The sequence below is a fragment of the Podarcis liolepis genome, assembly GCF_965112155.1.
Source record: "Podarcis liolepis genome assembly, chromosome: 11".
In the NCBI taxonomy this organism is placed as follows: Eukaryota; Metazoa; Chordata; class Lepidosauria; order Squamata; family Lacertidae; genus Podarcis; species Podarcis liolepis.
The window spans coordinates 39074549-39098963 of NC_139565.1; the positions used below are offsets into that span (position 1 = coordinate 39074549).

Below are 24415 nucleotides of genomic sequence, written 5' to 3' on the forward strand. Positions count from 1 at the left end.
CTCATACCCCCAGAACTTTACTCCAGAGTTCTGGTAGACTCTCACTGTGAAGTTTCTGAGGACAGAAAGGGGAAAAAATCTTTACCCACATAAGTCCTAAAATATGGGTTCCATTCATAGCAGTTTCCAGTTAACTGGACACTCCAGACCTTGTGTGATTGTTTATAATTTAAAGTTCATGAATCAACCAGCAGCTGAGACAACCATCCATTCAGTCCAAGGTGGGAATGCAACAGTTTGGTGGACAATGATAATACCTGCTCCATATACTATACACTTGGTTTTTAAGATTTTGCTTAAGATTCAGATCAATTTACCACTATTATCACTGCCCGCAAAGCACCCAACAAGGGCAGTCCTGAAAGATCATGCAGTAACTTTCGTTTTTTCTCCTCATCTTCTTCTTTAATATTAACCCTGTTGTTTATTAAGTATTTGTTCAATCATTGTGTTGTGTTGTGTTGTGCTGTGCTGTGTTGTGCTGTGTTGTGTTAAACTTAGAGCTGAACCAATACTCCCATCACCCCATATTATAGGCCATGCTGAATGGGACTCGTAGGAGTCCAACAACATCTGGAAGACCACAAGTTAGCGACTCTCGTTGCAGAGAGTGGGAGGCACAGATATAAGAACTACTGCACAACCTGTGCAAAGCAAATACATTAAGTCTAGCTAATTTTGAAAAATTATTCCAAAACATCACAGACAAATACAACATTTCAGAATACAAAAATATTCTGAACAGAGCTATGAAGTACTAAACTTTTGAGCTGGCAATCGTACTCATGAATGACCAGAAGAATAACTGAATTTTAGGCAACCTACAAGTGGTCAAATAATTTATGGGAAAAAGGTTGAACTAACTGATAAATTCAGATGGTGTGCATTTGACAGTATTCTGAACAGCAGAGTACAGTAAATGCAAAGCTACCAGGTACTGAAACAAGCCATGACAAGCCTTCAGTTTGTATGTTGCTCATTTTGCCATGGGATTGAAAATTTTGCTTCTGTTCGAGACTATCTGCATCTTGCTGTTTTGTCTGACAAACTCTGGTTAATTTTAAGAGTTTGTTTAAAACAAGTCAACTTCAAACCATGGATTATGAAAATAGAAGATCTCCTCTGGTGCTGGAGGAGAGGAAGCAAGAAATGTGTGAACCCAAAGCTCACTACAGATCATTCCTGAAAAGATAAATCACATTTTATCATGATGGCCAAACTGGTGCATTAGTAAGGCTCTTCACAAACCTTGAATCTTCAGAAATCCAAAGACTGCTACCACCTCTAACTCTACCAGTATTATCTTACCACACATGCAAATTAATTTACTTTGGGGAAACATTTTTAAAGCTACCAATATTTGCTTGACTATGCATACATACATACATACATACAGGCTTCAATTATCTATTCCCCCTCTTCAATGTGGAAGGCAGAGAACTGCAACAATGGAAGTTTAGTTGCTTACCTCCAAAAATGAAAAGCGTACAGAGGACTGCATGGGCTGCAAGGGCTTGTTGGGGTTGGGCTCAGGCTTCTTGGGGTGAGACTGAAAGTTAAAATAATGTCATCTCTAGTAAACAGAAGTTGAGTAAAAATCCTATAGTATGACTGAATTAAGGGAGTATGGCCTCAAGCACAATCAGTAGACAGGAAACTGGTTTTCTCTACATTGAGGAAAGCCAAACAAAAAAAATTATGTCAAAAGACCCCTGAATTTTCTGTATCTTCCTAATTAAATGGGGGGTGGGATTAACCATGCAAATGTTTTCATTATAAGAAAGTGTTCAAACACACGGAGCAATTTTTTTTAAAAAAAAACAAATCTTGTTATAAAAATTGCTTGTAAAAATGAAATTAGCACAAATTTGAGTACACAAATTGATGCACAAAAGAAAGATTCTGCTAACTTTCAGGAGAACTGATTGCCTTCAATTCTGAATTGCCATGCACTGGGGGGGGGGGGAATCAATTAACAATGATCATGCCTCAGATGAACCTCATTGGCTACAATATTGCACTGTGCAAACGCTGAATGAAAATTGGCTGAAAGAAGTATTAAAAACTTATTTCAGTACTTTAAATGTGACACTAACACATACACGTAAGAAAAATTACAAAAGAAAAGATGCAACAGGCCTAGAGGAAAATAAATAATAATGAAAATATTACTATTCGTTTTTAGTTTTGAGAATGCCATTTGTGAAAATATGGTACAGTCACTGACAACAGCAGTGTCTAAACATTGAATTATGAATACCTGATACTTGTTCCAGAAAGACATCTGTAAAAAATTAACATGACTGTGCTCTCATCTAATCAAATCTGTATTACTGTGCCTAATTCCAGCCTATGTTTATTTGTGTCAATAAACCTGGCACAAATTGTTTGTGGTGAGAATTTTCTCAAAATACTACTAATATAACTCCACCAGTCATAACACCAACAATAATGGCAACAGGCCAACTACCAATATTAAAACTCCATGTCATCCAAATTATTCTGAACAATGGCAAATATCATAGTTAACTGGGCAGAACTGAGGTACACAGGCAAGAGACAGTATGGAAACAGAAGATATAACTATGCCTACTGGAGTCCATGGCTCCCTTCAGGAATACTGCTATTTTGATTATTAATAAAATGTTTGCAAAATGGAGTTAAAGACTATAATTTTTTCAAATTCTCTAATCTATCAAAGGAAAACATCCAGCCCAAACTTTGAATACCCAATTCTTAAGATGAAGTCCATTAATGCACCAATTTTAGTGGAAAATAAAAATAAAAATAGTAACAAAAAATACAAAGTTTGCCAGCTGTCATTGTGTCTAAAAATTGACCAAAATAATAGTTAAGAGTTAGAATTTTATCAAGTTGCCAATGCAACGTAATGGATCATTTTTACCTTAGAAACTTTGTAAATGAAATATGTCAAACATTAAGTCAGACATAAAAGCTATATAACAGAAAATAATAAAATGTTGAGACTAAAAACAATCACAACCCAATACTTTAAAAAATCAAGAATTTCTTACTATTATTTATTACTTTTATATATGGTAAAGTTACAATCAAGCAAAACTCCAAGTATAAACACTGGACTCCATCTTTTTAAAGGAAGGTATGCTCAAATAAAATAAACAATAAGCAAACCATTATCACTGCGTTTATGTAACTCTTTCAGGGTTCTATCTACACATCACATACAATAAATGAAACACTCACAGAAACTACTACCTTTATTAATGTCAGTGTTTCTGTAATCTAGTTATCAAAGGTGGTCAAAGATACCAGAATGCCATTTATACTAACAGAATTAATATTTTGTATCAGTTGCAACTCACTAGAAGTGGCACTACATGCATAAATGCAAACGTATATCAAATAACATACCTAATTTGTAGATGGGTAAAATGGTTCACAGCTAAGTAACCTGACCTTACAGATGACCTATTCTCTTTAGGAAAGCAGAACTGGCACGTTAAGTCTATTCAATACCTACAAAAATAACATCTTGAGAGAATATTGCATGTGTGTGTGTGCTGGTATACATCTATATCTATGCAGCAAATTGCGGTGGGACACAAAAATAAACACATTTTGCACTGGCTGATTAATTCAGAATCAGTGGACTGGCACTTTAAAAATCAGACATTATGGTCAACATGTTCACTGTAAATCAAATACGTATGTTTTTATGCAGCTGTTTTCTAAATGCAAACTGGAATCATTCAAATGAGTCCATCAGTCCTAAAACATCACTAAGTAAACAAAGCCCTTACCTACACAAACACATTTAATGCAAAGACTAGAATACCAAGCAGAAATGTCAGAATGCAATACAGTTCACCAGTACTCTACACAGTAAAACATGGATCATACGCAATGAATTTTCACAAATAGCATTCCTCTTATGCCCTAATCTCTTGCAGAGCTCTCTATTATTCAGCAGAGAAAGAGGCCTTTCAAAAAGGCAGCACTGGGATAAACAAACAGAAACAGAAAGGGTGTGAGAGAGAAACGAACACCGTGGCCTACCGAAGCATTATTTCACAGTATGCTTTTAGGATGCTCACATTCATGCATTCAGTGATTTTAAGTATGCAGTATATTTTAATCTGAAATATACTGCAATATCCTTGCTTTAGGCTCACACATTGCAAACAGCAACTGAAATGCTTTCTGAAAATGTTCCTGCGACCTAAAGCTGCAGTGCTCTGAGCCTGTCAGCACAAACGCATGTTAAATAACTACAGCTCGCACAAAAGCTAGTGCCATGCAGAAAGCATTAAAATATTAAAAGGCAGACAATACTTACTCCAAGGTCAGCCCTGGAATTTGCAGCCTTTCGCGTTGGGCTTTCATGGCTGTTACGTTACCACATTCTACTGTAACCATGACACACATTCAGTGGCAGCATCCTGGTGATGACAGAGAGCCCAAATGAGCCACTATAAAGGAATGGACTAACAATCTCTTGGGGGAGGGAGCACTGCAAGTTTGGGTCCTTCCACTTCTAGCTGTCACGAAGAAATGTCAGCAGGTTTCTTCCAGGCTAACCGCAAGCGTACTGCACTGATTTTGCTAGCAGAAAGAAGGCTTCAGGACTGTATCTCAATCGACTCATGTCTAATATTCTAAGAAGCAGTTTCCTTCCTAAAATGCAGACTTTTCTCTTCAGAGGAATGAAAATCTGCCCGCCCCTTGCCACAGAGACTGTCAGATTTCGGAACAGAACAAAAAATTAAGAAGTGCAACAAAATATGCTTAAAATGCTATTCTTCAACACACATCCAAGATACAAACAAGCTTTATGACCCTCTAAAAAATGATTTATCTATCTTGTTTAGGTTGTCCCATTATTGTTTTACAGATGAGCAAAATTCTGTTTCTGCATAAAATCACAGGAAGTTAAGTTCCTTCCCTTTGCGTCCAGAAAATTATTCCAAGCTTAGGAAGGAACACATGACACTGAAGCACAGCTGTTCCTTAATTCATGATCAAAAGTTAATCATCTTATTTGAAGGAGCTTGTACTTGTGCTAAAAAAAGAAAATGTTAAAAATATTTTATTAAAGCACAATATGAACAAGAAAGGGAATCCGAAAGAAAACCCATTAATCTCATAGGGTAATTATATGGCATGCACACAGCAGTGATTCTTAGCTTGTTGCATTTTTTTTTTAAAGTTTCCTGGATATTTTTAAACCTTAAATGATTTGACAACCAGAGAAATAGTGAGAATACTGCTCTTTTGCAACCATGGGCGTACCCAGGGGGTGCGGGGTGGGGGCAGCTGCCCCACCTAAATCAACCAAATAAATAAAAATACTTAACTGACCAATTGCATCACACATAACTCAGTTCTGTCCCCCTAACATAAAGCCTGTCCCCCTAAAATAAATTCTGTCTATGCCCATGTTCACAGCCATCATGTATCAGCAAATAAGCTTAACTAACAAAGACTCATCATTACCAATGCTGAACACAAATGGAAACAAAACTCAAGATGGCCTGAGGGTGTCTAGTAAGGGGTAGCATGTCTCCCATCTTCCAGGTGATACAAAGGCCCATATGCCAAGATGGGAAGGCAAAAGATAGAATGCATTTCCTAAGCCTGGCCTGTTAGTAACTGATGGAACCACCAATGGCCTGAAATAATTCTGCTCTTGTATTATTTTGACCTGTGTTTTTGTGCATGTTTGCTTCATTCAACATTTTAGGGTTTTCACTGCCTTGGTATATTACCATAAAGTTATATAAATGCAGTAAGTAAATCAATTAAAGTTCTAAGAATTTGTCCGAGTCCTATGAAACCTCCCCTATGACTACCTTTGTGACAAAATAAGAAAAGAATGAGCCACTGTGGCTCAGAAGGCCAAATAATGAACATTGTCTGGGCTCAGCTTTCACCTTAGCCCCAGACTCAGTGGCTAAAACTTGAGTATCACTCTCTTGTGCCTCAGTTTCTCTTCCACACACGCAAAAAGAAATAGTAACATATTTTGCAGTTTGTTACAAGGAAATTCAAATTATAGATAATACAGAACGTTGCATCCAACACCTAAACAACCTGCATTTCAGAACCTTTTCCATCAATTGTGTTTTATGGATTTCCAATTAATCCCCAGAGCTTTCTCTCAGCTCTTCTCTTAGGAGACCAAAGTGTTTCTCCAAAATTTCAAACTTCAACTCTTACCTCTTTTAATCATTCCCAATAGGGTTCATTCACAGGCCCAAAATCTGACTGCAGATCTATCAAACGCACGACTCTTTTTTCTGAGGAAGAATCTACATAAAGGAACTGCCTGCTAAATGTCAACATGAACATCATTTAACACTCAGTGAACTCCCCAGGCCATCTCTGACTCAGAAACTAGGACATGCAAGTCACATTATTGATTCAAATCAAGGATGCAACCATGTATTAGGGCTTTGAAATACCTGTTATACCTCTGTGAAGTCCAGAGGAGAAGCTGAAATATCTCCAATAGGATTTAAACACACAGGGGTATCTAATTTGTTTTCACAGTGCTGTTGCACCAGCAGAGGCGTCTACTAACCACTCATGAAAAAGGAGAAGGAAGTGTTTTTCCCATCTTCCCCATACCCTGACAGCACCATGCCCAAGCACCACAGCAAATATGTTCCTCCCACAAACCAATCCCCCACTGCCAATCAAAACCCTTATGCTCATGCAAGGGTACCAACTGGCTCTGACCCAACTGATATCACCTATTTGGCAGGGAAGAGCTATAACTCAGCTGTCTATGCAGAAGATCTCAACTCTTAAGTTCAATCACCAGCATCTCCAGGTAGGACTGGGAGAGAACCCTGTCTAAAATCCTGTCATGCAGGCAATGCATAGCTAGATAGACTAATGGTCTGACTCAGTAAAAGGTAGCTTTGTATGTTCCTACCTACATTTCCAACATGAATCCCAAACTTTGCTTTCAGAAACTCTTCCGGCCCAATCCAACACCATATGCAAATAGGACATTTGCAATACTGCTGTGGGGAATTGCATCACTAATGCAAAACTCCCATGTTAGGTCCTATTTTGTCTCACCTGGTACAGCAAAGAGAAACGAGGTGCGAACTGAAATAATGGCCATAGTTTGCACCAGAGTGGTGGTGAACAAGGGTATTATAAAACACCAGATGCAAGGTATTTCTTACACAACTTATTCAACCTTCTAAAAAAGATGAAAATCACAAATAGGGTGTGCCACACTTCAGAACCTTAAGTGAAATGTAAAAAAAAACAACCTGTGATTATTTTTGAATGCACAGCCTCTGTACACAATATTACTTAAATACAGTTTACAAACTCTCCGCATCCTTTGTGCCTACTTAGCTGCCTGCTTACACAATCTAGGCTCCAAAGAATCTCTTAGGGTTTCTAAACAAGCCCTCTATATTCCAGAGTATACTACCAACACCTCCCTTCAGTACTGAACATCTCAGGTCAATACTTCTAGGAATTTGGCATTAAAAAGAACAAGTCTTACTGCTCACCTGATGCTTGTGAATTCTTACCTTATGGGAGCAAAATGGCTGCCATCTCCAAAACAGAAGAGACCTAGGTTGCAAATCCCAGGTTTTCCCAGGACAGAGATTCTCTTTCAGATCATTTCAGCTTTTGATTAATATTATGAATGCATAAACAAATCAAAGACTGGCAGTGAATCAAAGGATTCTTATCCCAAAATAAATATGAACAGATCCGAGTCTTTTCCCCATCCCGTGCCATTTAAAATATTGTTAACAAACACATTTTAGTCTAGTTGGTTTAGCTCACTGTCTCATCAACTTTACCTGTTTGTGCACAATTTTAGGCATTATATTGCCGAGCTGGAACATGTGCAGAAGAGGACAACCAAGATGATAAAGAGTCTGGAAACCAAGCCTTGTGAGGGAGTTGGGTATGTTTGGTGTTGAGAAGACTGAAAGGTGATATGATGGGCATCTCCAGATATCTGAAGGGCCATCACATGGAAGATGGAGAAATATGTTTTCTCCATTATTCTTAAATCCCATAACAATTGATTTAAATTACAAGAAAGGCGATTCCAATTAAATCTTAGGAAGAACTTTCTGATAGCAAGAGCTGCATGCTAGGGGAATGGACTACCTCAAAAAGTGGTGGACTCTCCTTCAGTGGAGGTTTTTAGACAGAGGCCATCTCCCAGGGAGTCTTTAGCTGTGATTTCTGCATTGCAGGGGTATACCTAGATATATGGTATATAGTACCTACTCAAAAGTTGAGAGCATGAAAAATTTAGTGCTCACTTAGGGCACCATATTACCAAAGTCCACCCCTGCTTGGGATCCCTTCCAATTCTGCAGCTCTATGATGCCATGAAAACAGGAGATTTGTCCATTTCCCGACTTAGTAAGCCTAAGGTATTATTTACGGACATTGTCTCACAAGATATGTAAGTCTTAGAACATGAAAGCATATACAAACAAGTATGAGACTCTATTAGTGCACAAAAATGTATGCTTGTGAAGGAAAATTTTGTCCATATGAATTCATCTTCATATATAGCAGCCCACAGCTTTGATGTATAGAATAATATATCACATCTCATAATGGTTGCAGAAAATAGCATGGGGCTTTGCACAAAGCAGAACACTTCTAAAACTGTTCTGAATAGAAAGTACAGTATGGTTTATGGCTTTCACAACAAGAAAAAGATCAACATTTATATCAAACTCATAATTTAGATCAAACATGTAGCATAAAATACCACCTAACATTTGGAACTCACTGTGAAAGATTTTACATGTTAGATCTACTGCAATTTTAAGGAATCTTTAAAATCAAGTGTTATTTATACTATTAAGTTGTTTAAAATAAATAATGGTGTTAATGACAGAAACGTTTTCTTACTGTGAATTTGTTTTGCAGCTGTCACATAGAGAGAAATCCTGTCTCTTGGGATGACACATTCTGCTTGCTGATAGAGGCAGAACATGGATTCTTCTAGCCATCTTATCAGAGGGAGGATTTACCCCACCCTCCAGACCAACTGCCAAAGGAAGGAAAACTCCTCAAACCTCATAAATGATTTCACAGACATCCATGGAAAGAAAACCACGATACAGGCCACTAAGCCACCCGCTTAAAATTAAACTTGGTGAGAAATGAAACATGGGGGGGGGGCGCGGAGAGAGATACAGTGCAGAACCAACAGCAGAAAGGAGCCACTGATCAGGACACTCTAACACCAAGCATGCAAAGTGCACACAGAAAGCACTAACATAATACGATCATGCTAATCCCATAAAAGAAGGGCAAGTAGAAAGCATTTCATGAGATACAGTAACTGGAAACAGAAAATAATGGTAAGAAAATTTCCATTCCACCCCACGCCATGTTGTATCGAGAGCATTTCTGTCTCTTGGAATGTATTAGTCATAGGATCCAAGGTGGGGGTCTGGGATCAAGCAGCCCTTCGGCAGAACCTTCCATTTTATCATGTTTGGCAAAAATATGCAGGAAACCCAAGTGGCTGCCCAACAGATATCCACAATGGTGAAATTTTTCTTAAAGGCAGCTGCTGAAGAAGACTACTTTCACCCCAAGAGAATGGGTGGGCTAATCCTGCCTCCTGCCCCAGTGGCATTTCCCCCAATGTTTGTAAATCAGTTTATTTCTTGCAAAATACTTAGGGGTTTTGTTATGAACAAGTGGTATGGAAATTTTATTAAAAACAAATAAATTCTATGTACCCTTAAATGGAGACCTCCTTAAAATCATAAAGAGATACGAGACAGAGCCACTTTCTTCCCTAAGGGAAAGAGATGGAAAGACGCCCTCACCTTCCCTAAATTCAGCAGTTCCATCCAAAGAGAAGCAGAGAACACCACAGACATCTAGCATGTTGCATACCCTTTTACTGGACTTGCAATGGGTTTGGAGAAAATGTGGGCAGAAGAACCTCCTGTGACCTGTGAAATACTGAATTAATCCTAGGAACAAAAGATGGATCTGAGCACCACTACTTCCTGATGTAAAATATGCAACAGGGGATCGCAGGAGTTTGGAGACCCTTCACATAGATTTAACAGCCAGCATGAATACCAATTTTAAAGTCAGGAACTTGAGGGCACATGTGGCCATAGGCCTGAAAGGCCATGGATGCTTTTAGCACCCAGTTCAGATTCCATTTAGGGAACTGTGAACCATGGGTAGTTTCTGCTGCCCCATCCCCTTGAGGAAGTGCTAAAATAGTGGGGTAGCAGAACAGTGCATTCCTTCCAATGGTGTCAAAAATGCTGCGGTGATTTTGGTCATCCCCTATTGTTAATACTACTGAAAGAGTAGAATTTACTACTCTGTGGATACGACAATGGTTCCAACAGAAGGAGGAAATTTTCTTGTTGTAGGTGGGAGAGGAAAGAGGGGGGGAGGGGAAGTTTGGAGTTTGTTCACCATTCAGCTGTTAAACTATTGAAAGTTGTCAACAATTGCCTTTTAGATATAATGTTTTCCATACGTTCCTATAACGTACTAATCATCCTGGAGCAAGTATGGATAATTTAAAAATAATCACATGGAATATTAATGGACTGGGGTCACCCATAAAAAGGAGACGGGTTTGGAAGGAATTAGGAAAAGGGAGACTGGACTTGATTCTGGTCCAGGAGACTCACCAGAGGAGGAGGGGGACTACAATGAGTACGTCTCCCCTCCCCTCCTCTAGGGGACAGTGGTTTGCCTCTCAAGGAACATCTAAGGCTCGTGGGATAGCAACATGGGTTGTGGATAAATCAGAATTTAAACCTGAACAAACCCTTAGTGATCCTGATGGACGTTACTTGTTTATCAGGGGCACATTGCAGGACCAATGGCTGACTATAGGTAATCTTTATGCACCAAACAACCAACAGGAAGAATTTTTGGAAAAACCTTGACGGAGCTAGAAAATTTTTTAAATAGGTCAAACAATCCTGGGGGGAGAGTTTAATTTAGTCCTAAATGAACATTTTGACAGAAATTGTTCAAGTCAGGGGGAAAAAAGGTCAATAGAGACTCCCCATCAACAAAAAACCCTCTGTATAGAATTCTTAAAAAATTCAATTTATATGATATCTGGTGAATGGCAAACTCTGATTTAAGGGACTATAGTGATTACTAAAGTGAGATACAAACTATTCTAGAATTGGTTATTTATTGACATCAGAGGGATGGATCCATCGGATCCACTCATCAGAGATCAAAGCAGGAGAAGTCTCTGACCATGCTATGGTTATTGCTGAACTGCTGAGAGAAGGATACCCAAGGAACCCAGTATGGAGACTTGACCCATGGCTACTGCAAGATCAGCTGGTTCTCAAACGGTTGCAAAAAGAGATACCAGAAATTTTTAAGATCAATGATACAGGATTATATAACCCATCTTTAATTTGGGATACAGTAATTAGAGGAACATTAATCAGTGAGAGGAGTAGAATCAAAAAAAGGAAATGAAATATTCATCTCCAATTAGAAAAAAATAAAGGAATTAGAAGAAAAACATAAAATAACATGCAGTAACAGAGTGTATCTCAAATTAATTTGGAAAAGGAAAGAATTAGACATGTTAGAAATACCAAAAATAATAACATCCCTTCAATATTTAAATCAACAATACTACGAATTTAATAAACCAACTAAAGTAACGTAAATTAAACAGAACAATCCACTCAATAAAAACAGGCAAAGGCGAAATAATACATGATAAACTTAAAATTAACCAAGCCTTTCATGCATTCTATAAGACCTTAGACACTTCTGAAACACCATCGCTAAATGCCATTCAGGAATTTCTGACCACAGTTAACATTCCAAAATTAACAGAAGAGCATGCAACTTACTTAAATCAAACCTTCTCACTTGAGGAAATATTAGGTAAAGGTAAAGGTACCCCTGCCCGTACGGGCCAGTCTTGACAGACTCTAGGGTTGTGCGCTCATCTCACTCTAGAGGCCGGGAGCCAGCGCTGTCCGCAGACACTTCCGGGTCACGTGGCCAGCGTGATGAAGCTGCTCTGGCAAGCCAGAGCAGCACACGGAAACGCCATTTACCTCCCCGCTAGTAAGCGGTCCCTATTTATCTGCTTGCACCCAAGGGTGCTTTCAAACTGCTAGATTGGCAGGCGCTGGGACCGAGCAACGGGAGCGCACCCCGCCGCGGGGATTCGAACCGCGATCGGCAAGTCCTAGGCGCTGAGGTTTTACCCACAACGCCACCCGCGTCCCTATCGAGGAAATATTAGCTAGTATAAAAAAGACAAAATCATTTAAGGCACCTGAACCAGATGGGTTTACTGGCTATTTTTATAAAACCTTTTCTGAACTTGTGGCCCCATTTTTGCTGGAATTATTTAGAGATACAGTGGTGCCCCGCAAGACGAATGCCTCGCAAGACGAAAAACCCGCTAGACGAAAGGGTTTTCCATTTTTCGATGCGCTTCGCAAGACGAATTTCCCTATGGGCTTGCTTCGCAAGACGAAAACGTCTTGCGAGTCTTGCGATTTTTTTCGCTTCCTCCCCTTTTTCTAAGCCGCTAAGCCACTAATAGCTTTTTAGCCGCTAAGCCGCTAAGCCTTTAATAGCCGCTAAACCGCTAAACTGCTAATAGCGCTAATCCGCTAAGCCGCTAATAGGGTTGCTTCGCAAGACGAAAAAACCGCTAGACGAAGAGAATCGCGGAACGGATTATTTTCGTCTTGCGAGGCACTACTGTATAGAGGATCATGGCCTGATACCTGGAACTTGGAAAAACACACACATCGTAGTGCTACCAAAACCAAATAAAGACCTGGAGTCGGTTGAATCCTATAGGCCTATCTCATTAATAAATGTTGATTTAAAATTACTTACAAACATGATTACACACAGGTTAGCGACGATTGTAACGAATTATATACATTCGGATCAGACAGGTTTTATTAGGCAAGGGTCAATAACTACCCCAGTTAGGAGGATCCTCAATGCAATATACTGGGGATCAAACCAACCGGCACCAACAGCCATCCTTATGTTGGATGCAATGAAGGCATTTGACCGTCTTGAATGGAATTTTCTTTTTGGAACCTTGCGAGGTTTTGGCATGGGAGCCCAATTTATTGCACTGCCGACTACCTTATATCAGGATTGCACCACAAATATTTTGATAAGTGGTATACACTCAGAGCCTATATTGATGGGCCAGGGCGCGAAGCAGGGCTGCCCATTGTCGCTCCTTCTTTTTGCCCTGGCCATGGAACCCTTGGCTCTAGCACTTAGGGGAGACCCTAGGTGTCTGGAATACAAATTAATGGGCAGAGTAGTCTGGTCTCGCCTTGGAACAAGCCTCCCGGCTGTAATGAAAATTCCTGTTGCTTACAGAAAGGTCTCTGGTTTTTGTGTTAACTATAGCAAATCAGACCTGCTATGCATTCATATGCCACCTGAAGTATAACTACAACTTCAGCGCTCCACTGGAATAAAACTTTGTCAGAAATATTTTAAATATTTAGGAGTTATTATCCCCAGGAACCTTCAAAATTTGGAAAAGCTTAATTTTGGTCCAATGATCCAAGAGATTAGACAAAAATTAAAAACTTGGAGCAAGGGTTCACTGTCATGGTTGGGCCGAATCGTCACTATAAAAATGATGGTGCTGCTGCACCTCCTCTATCTCTTTGGAGTCTTACCAATAGCTACCAGAAGACAAAAAAATTACAAAATTGGCAAAACATGCTTCTAAAATTAACACACCAGAATAAAAGGCCAAGGTTACCATATCATTATATCAACCAGCCAAAGCAGCAGCCCATCTACCGTATTTTTCGCTCCATAAGGCGCACCTAGTTTTTAGAGGGAGAAATCAAGGAAAAAAATATTATTCCCCCCCCCCCAGCCCCAAAGAGCAAAGAAGCCAAGACAGCGTCTTGGCTTCCTCTTTAGCCACGCGCAACCTCTCCCGGCTGGAGGGGCTGCGCGCGGCTATGGCTGTATTTGATCGCTTGTATTTGATTATATGTTGTTCTTATATTCAACTAATAAAATATTCACACACAAAAAAGTTTGCAGCAGTACAAAAGAATAATCATTTTTTTAAAGGAGTGGGGTGCAAAGAAGAGAAAGGACTCCAAAGACAGCCCAAGTGAACACTGAACATACTTAGTGGGCATGGAATGCTGACTGTCTGAAGTCAATAACATTGGAACAATAAAGTTATTCTTTCCTTAACTCTGAAAAAAAATGCTTTTCCAGAACGTGTCCTGACACTTAAAGGTATAAGCGTATCACAAAACTAGGAGAGGGACCTATACAAGAACAGATATTCCCTGAGATAATCATAGTCAAACGGTTTAGAAGTCAAAACCAGCAACATGAATTGGATCCAGAAACAACAGCCTGATGATGACCCCCCCCCCCCCGCCTCCGAAGATAGCAATACATCAGAAATGTTGTGTCCCAAGTAAACTAATAATCTGGGTACTCTGAACTCCTGCTATCTAAGGCCAGTCTATCACATTTCCTCTTAAAATTGACTTCTTTGAGACAATATACAGAGGAGAATAAACTTAAGTTCTAGTTACTAAAGATGTAAAAAATCAAAGTAATCTAGAACTACCTGCATATGGTAGGTCTGATGTCAAATGGACACCAAATACGTTTAAAATATTCATGGAAAAGGCTCAAGAAGAAATTTAGTTTTCCATTTTGCTAGAAGCACTTCATTCTTATTTGTACATAGAAATTTCAGGTGATGTCATTTACCGAAATGCTTTAGAGTACATTCTGTTTTATTTTCTAGTGTAATGTCAGATTCAGCAAGTTTGCAATCAAAGTTTTTAGTCCCTGGCAGCCAGCTAGAATTGGCAGGCTCTCAATTGACAGGCTCCTACTGAGGTGCCATTGAACCATTAAAGAATAGTGCTGAAATGAAGCTGCTGGGATCTGATTATTTTTAAAGGAATGGCAAATGCTTAAAAAGATCTGTGTGGTTTCAAGTTAGACTTTTAACTTTTCAATGAGACAACTAACGTCAACTTTGAAAGCAATGAAAGAACCTATATTTAAATAATGTGAGATAGGACTGTGTGAAATTTCCAGTTATATTCACAGCTAAACTTATGGCTTTCAAACAAGCATAAAAGAACAGGAAATCCAAGAAAAGAGTAAGAAATACACAATGCATACCTAAAGACATTTTAACCTTACTCACAAGGCTGACTCACTAACTCATGGGGTATCAAAGTTGTTAGTGTAAAGTTCTACATGAACCAGAAATCTGAAATTTTGCACACGTGTCATCCAAGACAATAAAAATGTGTCACATTCCAATATGAGGAGATATACTGCAAATGTTTAAGGTAAAGAAACATTATCTAGAAATTGGAATTCCAGCACAGAGGAAGCCAAGCCAGGAGTAGATTCAAAGGCTCAAACCGCTTGGCTTTGCTTACTAGTCAAACCAACCATTTATGGTTTCCATGGACCAGTATCTTCTCTCACCTTAACTCTTATCCAGGTTGCTACAGAATCAGGCTTGAAAGCAATTATATGTGGCCACAGTAGAGGCATTAGAGCAGCACAGGCCAATTGTTTAGAAGGCAAAGGATGTTTCTGCTCAATAGTTGTCAAAAAGCTGCAACGGTAATTATTCTAAATTTAGTAGCTTAAACTAACTTGCTTCTATCAATGTTTGAGAAGAAGTTAGGGAGGAGCAGAGGCACAAATCAGAAGGAAGCTGTGAATGGAGATGAAAAAGCTAGTCAATATTTGTTAGCCCTAACAGGAACTATCATTGTTGCACAATGTCAAAGCTTTTTGCCCTGGGTGTAACCTTTTCCATGTTTAGGGCTGCCTCTACATTCAATTATTTCATTTGCCTTACAGATTTATACAAAAATAACATAAAGACATTTCCCTCAAAACTGCTTCAGTCCTTAATACTAGATATTACCAAAGTCTTTCAGCAGCAATTAAAAAAAAAGAAGACAGATAAACAAGAAGTTTTAACTATGGTAACATTTGGAAATGCTTGTATACACAAAAAGTATATTGCTTTTAAATCTACACTCTCAAAGAGCTCCAAAGGGTTGATGAGTCTGACCTTCCCTTTGCGGAAGTCATGATGCTTCAGGCAAGGCTTGTTCCTCTACAGATCTTATAATTCCAAAGTTAGTAACACTGAATATTCCTATCCACAAAATGCTACTCCTACATCCCTACATTTCTCTACATTTTAAACTCTGCATCCCACTTTTCTACCACAAACAATCCAAACCATAAAAGGTGATTAATCAAAACAATGAAAATAGTAAATAAAAATACAACAGAATATGGAAATAACATAGGAAGAGAACTCCCTTTGCTACAACCTCCTACAAATCACATAGATGTGTAATGCATGTTACCAACTAACTACCGTAGTTAGTGAGAGGAAACCCTGAATTACCGAAGCCTCAGATACTGGGGTTCTCTCATATAATTAAGATAGCCAGAAGTGAGAAGGATGATGACAGGAGAGTGTTATTTCAACTATAGCACCCCATCAGTTGAACATCTCCACAGAAAAGCTCACCTGGTGCCTAACATGTCATATTGTCAATGCTAGGTCCTACAGATTTTTGCTCTCCTGCACCTTGCCAATCTTCTGAATTTTCTTTACAGTGTTTTAGTTTTATAATTATGGGTGCAGTTTTACCTGTTTGATTTAACCATACAGGAACTTGTGCTTCTATAAAATCCATGTACAACAGATGAGAATTATGAGCTGGATCTTGGAAAGGTCAAGGGTACATAAATATTTGTTCCTTACAAAAAAAAATTCTGCATATAGTAAAGCACGTGTTATTATACCAAATTCAGTTTACCTATGACGTGTAATCACATTCATCATGAAAACAATTAAACCCACTTAAAATGTTCTTTGATTTAGGGCAATTTCTTCTCTATCATTTTCTCCTATCTAAATCTCCACAGGCTCTTGCTCCATTGTTCCCTATTTCTGAGCCAAAGAATGAAAAGACTAACATTTAAAAAATGCAGGATCAACAGGTCAGGGCATAGGACAAGACAAAAACTATATGAAGAGAAGCAGTCTACCAGATATACAAAGAGACTGAAAAAAACATCACTGAAGCAACACATAAAATAAGATTGGCAGGTGGTCCGCTTTATTTCTTTCTGACTTCTTCCTGCTTGCTGTTTCCGCCCAATTTTGTCAGGTTCATCTATTGGGTCTTGTTAGTGATTGCTAGAGACCTTTTACCTGCAGGGTATTCTTTTCTTTTAATAATGATACGCTTCTCCAGGAACACATATGCTGCACAAAGGAAGAGGTGAAGTGAGAAATATAGAATCTGCACTAAAAATCCACTGTGTTCTTTCTTTGGCTTCTCAGCTGCCCTTTTCAGGTTGATAGGAATTTCTGACATGTTGATTTGCATTCCCTAGATCATATCCTGTTACTCTAAAGAACAATTTATTTCCAGACAATAGTGCTCAAAAGCAGGCACAATTTTTGTCACATTGTGTTTCATGCTAAGAGGTAGTACTGCTATTGCAGCAATAAATATTCCCATTATTCATTCAGGTGTCCACATAATCCACAACAAAAAAAATGCTGCAATAGAAACAACCAGGGCAGGCTCCATCTCCAAACAAGTGCCTGCTGGAAGCAGCAAATTGGGAATGTCAAAATTAGGAATGAGAGGATCAAGCATGTATAGGACTTGTCAGCACACCAGTCTCCTAAGAGAAGAACTGTGTGCCAAAGGAACACAGAAAGAGTAGGTAAGCAGAGGATGGGGAGGATGGCTGAGGGGCTTCTTAATCACACACCAAACAGAATTCACATTCTTCCTTTTTTCTCCTTCACTAATACTGTAGCAGGAAGGTCATCTGGTACAGAAGCTCTCTTCTGGTATTTCTGATGCTACATTTTAGCATTACATGATTGAAAGGAGCTCTGCAATATGATGTTGATACTGACAGAATCAACAAAGCTTTTTAAGTGACAAAGGCCCCTTCCAGTCTGGTAATCCTATTCTGTCTTCCTCTCCAAAGACTTCTGCATTCACTACTACTACATTGCCACCCTTTTTCATTCTCTTCTCCTTTAACTGGCCACTCTCCTCAGTTTGTGTCCTACTCAGGCTTTATCCCTATTTCATGCTCCCCATCCTCCATCCTTCCACTCGCTGGGGCATGATTTCAAGTTTATTTTCCCCTACTTCCTCTCAAAATCCAATCAAGGACTTTGCATAAGAAGCTCGCTGAAAGTGAAACTGATGTTATCCTTTACTATCCCCAACATATTACAAATTAAAAGTGCTTGCCAAAGGGCTGGCCTCATCCCGTTAAAGACTAAGAGTAGTGAAGCTTCTGTGCAAAATTGCATGGACTTAAGAACAGTCAATCAACTGTAAGAGATGTTAGGTAAAGGTAAAGGGACCCCATTAGGTCCCTTTAGGTCTAGTCGCGGACGACTCTGAGGTTGTGGCGCTCATCTCGCTTTATTGGCTAAGGGAGCTGGCATACAGCTTCTGGGTGACTAAGCCGCTACTGGCGAACCAGAGCAGTGCATGGAAACGCTGTTTACCTTCCCGCCGGAGCAGTACCTATTCATCTACTTGCACTTTGACATGCTTTCGAACTGCTAGGTTGGCAGGAGCAGGGATCGAGCAATGGGAGCTCACCCTGACCTTCTGATCGGCAAGCCCTAGGCTCTGTGGTTTAGACCACAACACCACCCGTGTCCCACGTAAGAGATGTTACTGGCTGCCTAATCTCTAAAAGAAAAGGCAAATTCTATGTTACACAGCTGATGATTCTGAAAACAGTACTTGCTGCTTTTGCTACTTCCTTACTATTTGTAAAGCAAGCAGTACAGTTACATGCAGGTAAAGGTAAAGGTGACGCGGGTGGTGCTGTGGGTAAAACCTCAGCGCCTAGGACTTGCCGATCGCATGGTCGGCGGTTCGAATCCCCGCGGCGGGGTGCGCTCCCGTCGTTCGGTCCCAGCACCTGCCAACCTAGCAGTTCGAAAGCACTCCTGGGTGCAAGTAGATAAATAGGGACCGCTTACCAGCGGGAAGGGAAACGATGTTCCGTGTGCTGCACTGGCTCACCAGATGCAGCTTGTCACGCTGGCCACGTGACCCGGAAGTGTCTGCGGACAGCGCTGGCTCCCGGCCTCTAGAGTGAGATGAGCGTACAACTCTAGAGTCTGGCAAGACTGGCCCGTACGGGCAGGGGTACCTTTACCTTTAAAGGTAAAGGTAAAGGGACCCCTGACCATTAGGTCCAGTTGTGACTGGCTCTGGGGTTGCGGCGCTCATCTCACTTTATTGGCCGAGGGAGCCGGTGTTTGTCCACAGACAGCTTCCGGTTCATGTGGCCATCATGACTAAGCTGCTTCTGGAAAACCAGAGCAGCGCACGGAAACGCCGTTTACCTTCCTGCCGGAGCAGTACCTACCAGAGCAGTACCTATCTACTTGGCTTTGATGTGCTTTTGAACTGCTAGGTTGGCAGGAACAGGGACCGAGCAACGGGCGCTCACCCCGTCACGGGGATTCGAACCGCCGACCTTCTGATTGGCAAGTCCTAGGCTCTGTGGTTTAACCCACAGCACCACATGCAGGTACTCCCTGCTAATGACTAATTCTCCTAGACTATTATCACAAACCTATTCAACACTGTTGGGCCAATATTGCAATTTCAAACAGGCATGCAATGCAGTTTCGGCAATTGTCTCTAACCACATTTTTTCCACTGTGACACAAATCTAAAATCAGATATTAAATCTGTAGAGTTGAACAAAGTTAACAATAGAAAAATACAGACTTCTGCATAAAAAATGTAATACTGTCCCATTGTTCTTTTATTGTTTGGCTGTAGTGGGAGGATTTCATTCTATTTCCTACCTTTATCTCTTCTTCCCCAAGGTAATCCAATAATCCACACTCAAAATCACCGATAAACAGGCCAATTACAAACCCTTATCAACTTCTGGGAAACCTGTCAGAATGAGCCTCAAGCAAAAAGAAGCTTAACAATTCCTATTAAGTTGTATGCATTTGGAGTCTTCTGTTCAGCACCTCATCTGATGGTATCAGCTGCTTTCCATCCAACACATAATGAGGTTTATGATCATTATGTGGAAAACCTGCAACAGCCTGATTTTTCTATGTGTGAAAACTGATTGAGATAATAGAATAAAATGGTCTCATGCAAAATTTTCACAGATTATGGTTTGCCATATTTCATTAAAATGAGATTCAGTAAAAGATAAATAAGTCTGATAATATGTTGAAACCAAAAAAACACACCAAAAAACACTGGTACAATTCTATTCCAAAACCCTCTACCATATTTGTTAAGTAAACTCTACTATTCCCACAATAGTTTTTACCCAGATGCACAGAAGAGCTTCCAACATATAAAAGTAAACTCATTGCAAGGATAGTATCAAAGTTACGTCTTCAGTTAATAAATGTGATGTTACAATGTTCCAAAGCCATAATATTGAAAAGGATTTCCTTGTCAGAGATTATTTTGTTCCCCCACTCATAACATTCAACTTCAAATGTTAATTACAGCAACAGCTTGGTTCTGCTTCTATTTCTGAAAAGTACATGCAGTTCTCAACCTTTTTAGTCCAATGCAAGATATGTGGCACTTAAAGCAAAAACAAAAAATATGAAGACTACATGTTCTCATCATTAATACAATAAATAGTGGGTAAACTTGTCTGTTTCAAAACAAAAATAGACAACTATTAATGGTGGTCCTCAACTTGTGCCAATTTTTTTTAAAGAGAACATACCCATCATAACTTGAGAAATTATGTATAATGCACAAGGAGGCAATATACATCAGAGCTAAGCTGACAAGCAATTTTAGTTTTGTTTTCACTTGCATTTTCTGACCTCCAGTTTTCTGTGAACACTTTTGACTGCACCTTCAAATATGCCCTCTATTTATATGGTAAAAAATTCACCAAAAGCTGGCTTTTAAAGCTCCTGAGAACTGTATATATTGCTGAGGTTGCCTACATGAGACCAGAGCCAGTTCTGCCATTTAGGCACCAGTCCCCAAGGCAACCACCCCACGGGTTACCTGGTCTAGCAGCATGGAAGTGGTGCCAGCATCAGTGCTGATTTTGGCTAAAAATTTGCCAGAAATCATGTGAAATCTTGCTGGTGCTGCTTCTCCGCCAGCAGCGAAGGAGGTAGTGAGGGAGAAGAAGCAGTTCCAGTGGCAGCAAGGCAAGGCGGCACTTCCTGTTTTGCCTCAAGTGGCAGAACGGGACACACTGCCCAGTGTGCCCTGCACAGGACAATACAAGGAAACACCAAAGCCTTGGGGACAGGAGTGCTCAACGAGCCCTGTGTGTTTTAGAACAAGCTGTCAGAAGTTCCTGAAAAACTGATCTAAACCTGAATCCAACATCATTTATATGTTTTAAAACAAGGAAATCATGAAAGTACATTGAAGATTTGTGGAATTTCTCATAAGTCCCTCTTTATATTCTCTAGAACCCTTCAAGTCAGCTGCTGGCTGTCATTTTCTTTAAAAACCACCAGTACCTCCTAGGTGGAGCTTGGGGCAGGAAACAGCAGGCATCAGTGTGGGAGAGGTGCTATTCCCCCTCATCACTACATTTGAGGAACTAGGGGAAAAGAAAAATTGCAGCCTCTAGCTTCCCAAAGAAGATTCACTACTGGCTTAAAAACAGCAACAAAAATCAAAATCAAAAATAGAGAGACCCATTCAGACCACAGTCATCCATTTTATCCAAGCATTGTAAAGAAAAATATACAACTTAAAAGCACAAAAAGTAACACAGGCCTTAAAAATTAACTGCTTAAAATGTACTTTGACTGCAATTCTATGCACACTTACATGGCATTTAACAAAGTGTGACTTACTGAACTTTTTGAACAAAGTGGGACTTACTTCTGAATAAGCATGCCTAGACTTATGCAGTTAGACAAATAAAGTCAAGACACAGAAATTTACCCAATGCAATTCTTAACCATGAGGTGTCAGTATATTTAACTCATTAATTTTCCAAACCAATACAAATAAATGCTTACAAGGCTCTAACAATCCATACCTTGATTCTTTAAATATTATATTAGCTAGCCTCGCTTGGCATTAGTTTAATTTTTAAGCTACTTTATTTTTGGCATTAATATTAAAGTAAAATTGAATCCATCTATGTACACGTATCTCTCTCAGCTATTTTTTGAAATTCCAAACATAACAAGTCCAAAGGAACATATCCTATACTTGATTTATTTCTAATGTATTTTTAATTGATAGCCTTATTGATACCCAGAATTCTTTCATAATGATTTCCTACTATAAACTATTAACCAATACCAGAAGAAACATTCAGTGAAGTACAAGGACATGGCGCATTGGTTTACAATGTTAGCTTTTTTGTGCACAATCAACTGCCACACTTAACCTTCATTTCACTAGCCACTGAGAGAAGGAAGACATATTGAAAAACTGTCAAGCCCTATGCAGAGCGCATTGAACAAAATAAAAAGAAGAAATTTCAACTACTTACAAACTTCCCCTTCTTGGAAGGCTCAGTTCCTTCTGCAAATGAAGAAAAAGGTAATTATAAAATGAATTCTAAACATACAATAAGAATATTTTTCCATCATTTACCTAAAATGCCACATATGAATGGTTCAGACATCTTATTCTAGACTAAGATTTATGTTTTAAAAAATACATTAGTTCTTTGTGCACTATTTAATATTTCAAAGTTGAAAATTGCCTTAAGTGATTGCCTCTTATTTTGTTATACAGTATATGAAACTCTAGTACTTAATTCTGCAATCAGAAATCCCACTCAATGCCAAATATTTGGGGGGAGCAGCAACTGCATAGTTAACTTGAAAATTCTTGGCATCTAATTACCAGGAAACAGGCAGTTTTCTGTTAATAATAAAACAGAGCCCAGGCAGTTTTCAGTCAGACTCACCTTTATGGCATGTAAAATGGGTCCTTACAAAACATTATATACTTTATTTAAACCCTTAATGCAGGACTGAAGCCCAACTAAACTGTCCATGGCAGAAAAGTTCTTTCCACCCACACAGAAGGCTTTAATCCAGAGGAGGGAAGAAGAGTTGGGGTAATTTTCATCTATTTCCCCCTGTATCTGTTCCACAGTACTCCACAGCGGCTTCTAACTCTTCAGAGGAGATTTCTGGAGGTTGCAAGGGACTGCAGGTGAGAGGGTGAATTGGCAAAGTATGATCTCCCCCACCAGCAGGAGCATCACCTGGATGGAACTCCAATCCAGGGATGCTCACACTAGCAAAAGCAAACGGCCAGGATCTAAGACTATATATTTAACACTCACACAATATAAGCTTGCAGCACAGTGAGAGAAAATGTATAGATCTTGTTGTTGCTGAAGCCACATTTTAAGTATATTTGCCCATCTTTGTTGAATTTTGAAACCTGAATTCAACATCAGATGTATCATTTAAAACAACAGTGTCATCAGGATACATTGGCAATTTGTGGCAGTTCTAAAAAGTAATTTTTCTCACCTTAAAGTTATTATACACAAACACACACCTCATTTGAATTCCAGCACAGCAAATGCTACTTAAACATAAACTAAAATAAAACACGACAGAAAGAGCAAACTAACAATACACTGGTAAAGTTTCTTTCTAAGTTCTATTTTTAATTCTATTTCTTCATATTTTTCATTTATGCATTATAGTTCAGAATATCAAAAATAAATGCTGAGTTATTGTACGCTTGAAAGCATTCAATACACTCAAACAGCAACAAATGTCAATTTCCTTCCCTCTTTTCATACTCTACTGTATATAAATGAAGGATTCCCAGTTCCCATCTTATAATTTATTTATTTATTTTCCTGCAAACCACCACCATCCAATTCTTATTTCTTTTGCATTGCACTATTTAATTTTAAGTGCATGCTGATGGTCTATGGGTTGTTGCTTTTAACCTAGAAATGTTGGGACTTAATAAACTTTTACCCATGTTCTGAGAAACACAAGGATTTCCTACAAAGGGATTCTGCACAAATGTAACATTTCTTGTGGTGCCACATACTAACGAGGTCTGTTTTGGGGTTAGTCAGAAGAGAATGTTCTCCCCTCTCCTCACCCTGATTTGTTCAGCCTCATATTTCTCTTCCACCTCCACTGTCATGTTATTTAACATATGTCCACCAAGGAAAACTCATCTACCCTCAAATCTAAATTGAAACAAGATAACCAGTGAGGAGAAGCAGGAGAACAAAGGTATATGGATGAGTGTTAGTGTCAAGGGTTTGGGAAGGTGGTCCAGAGAAAGAAACGATTTGGTATGATCCCGAGAGAAAGAATTAGTTTTGAGCTAGTCCCAATGAAGTT

General features: G+C 39.2%; 1 protein-coding gene across 19 annotated transcripts in view; it reads right to left on the reverse strand.

The window, feature by feature from the left end:
- The window catches only part of MAST4 (microtubule associated serine/threonine kinase family member 4), a gene marked incomplete at its 5' end in the record, with an annotated part of 205950 nt that overhangs the window by 106515 nt on the left and 75020 nt on the right, over positions 1 to 24415 (reverse strand). For 9 of the 19 annotated variants that reach the window (XM_083465133.1, XM_083465134.1, XM_083465131.1 and 6 more), the window contains one exon: positions 22576 to 22607. The exons of 4 other annotated variants lie outside the window; for them this stretch is intronic. In XM_083465133.1, the coding sequence (XP_083321259.1) occupies positions 22576 to 22607 (32 nt within the window). Of the gene's footprint in view, positions 1 to 1468; positions 1550 to 4318; positions 4422 to 22575; positions 22608 to 24415 lie in introns of those variants that run through there. 6 more of the 19 variants (XM_083465136.1, XM_083465118.1, XM_083465135.1 and 3 more) reach the window with 3 other exon arrangements.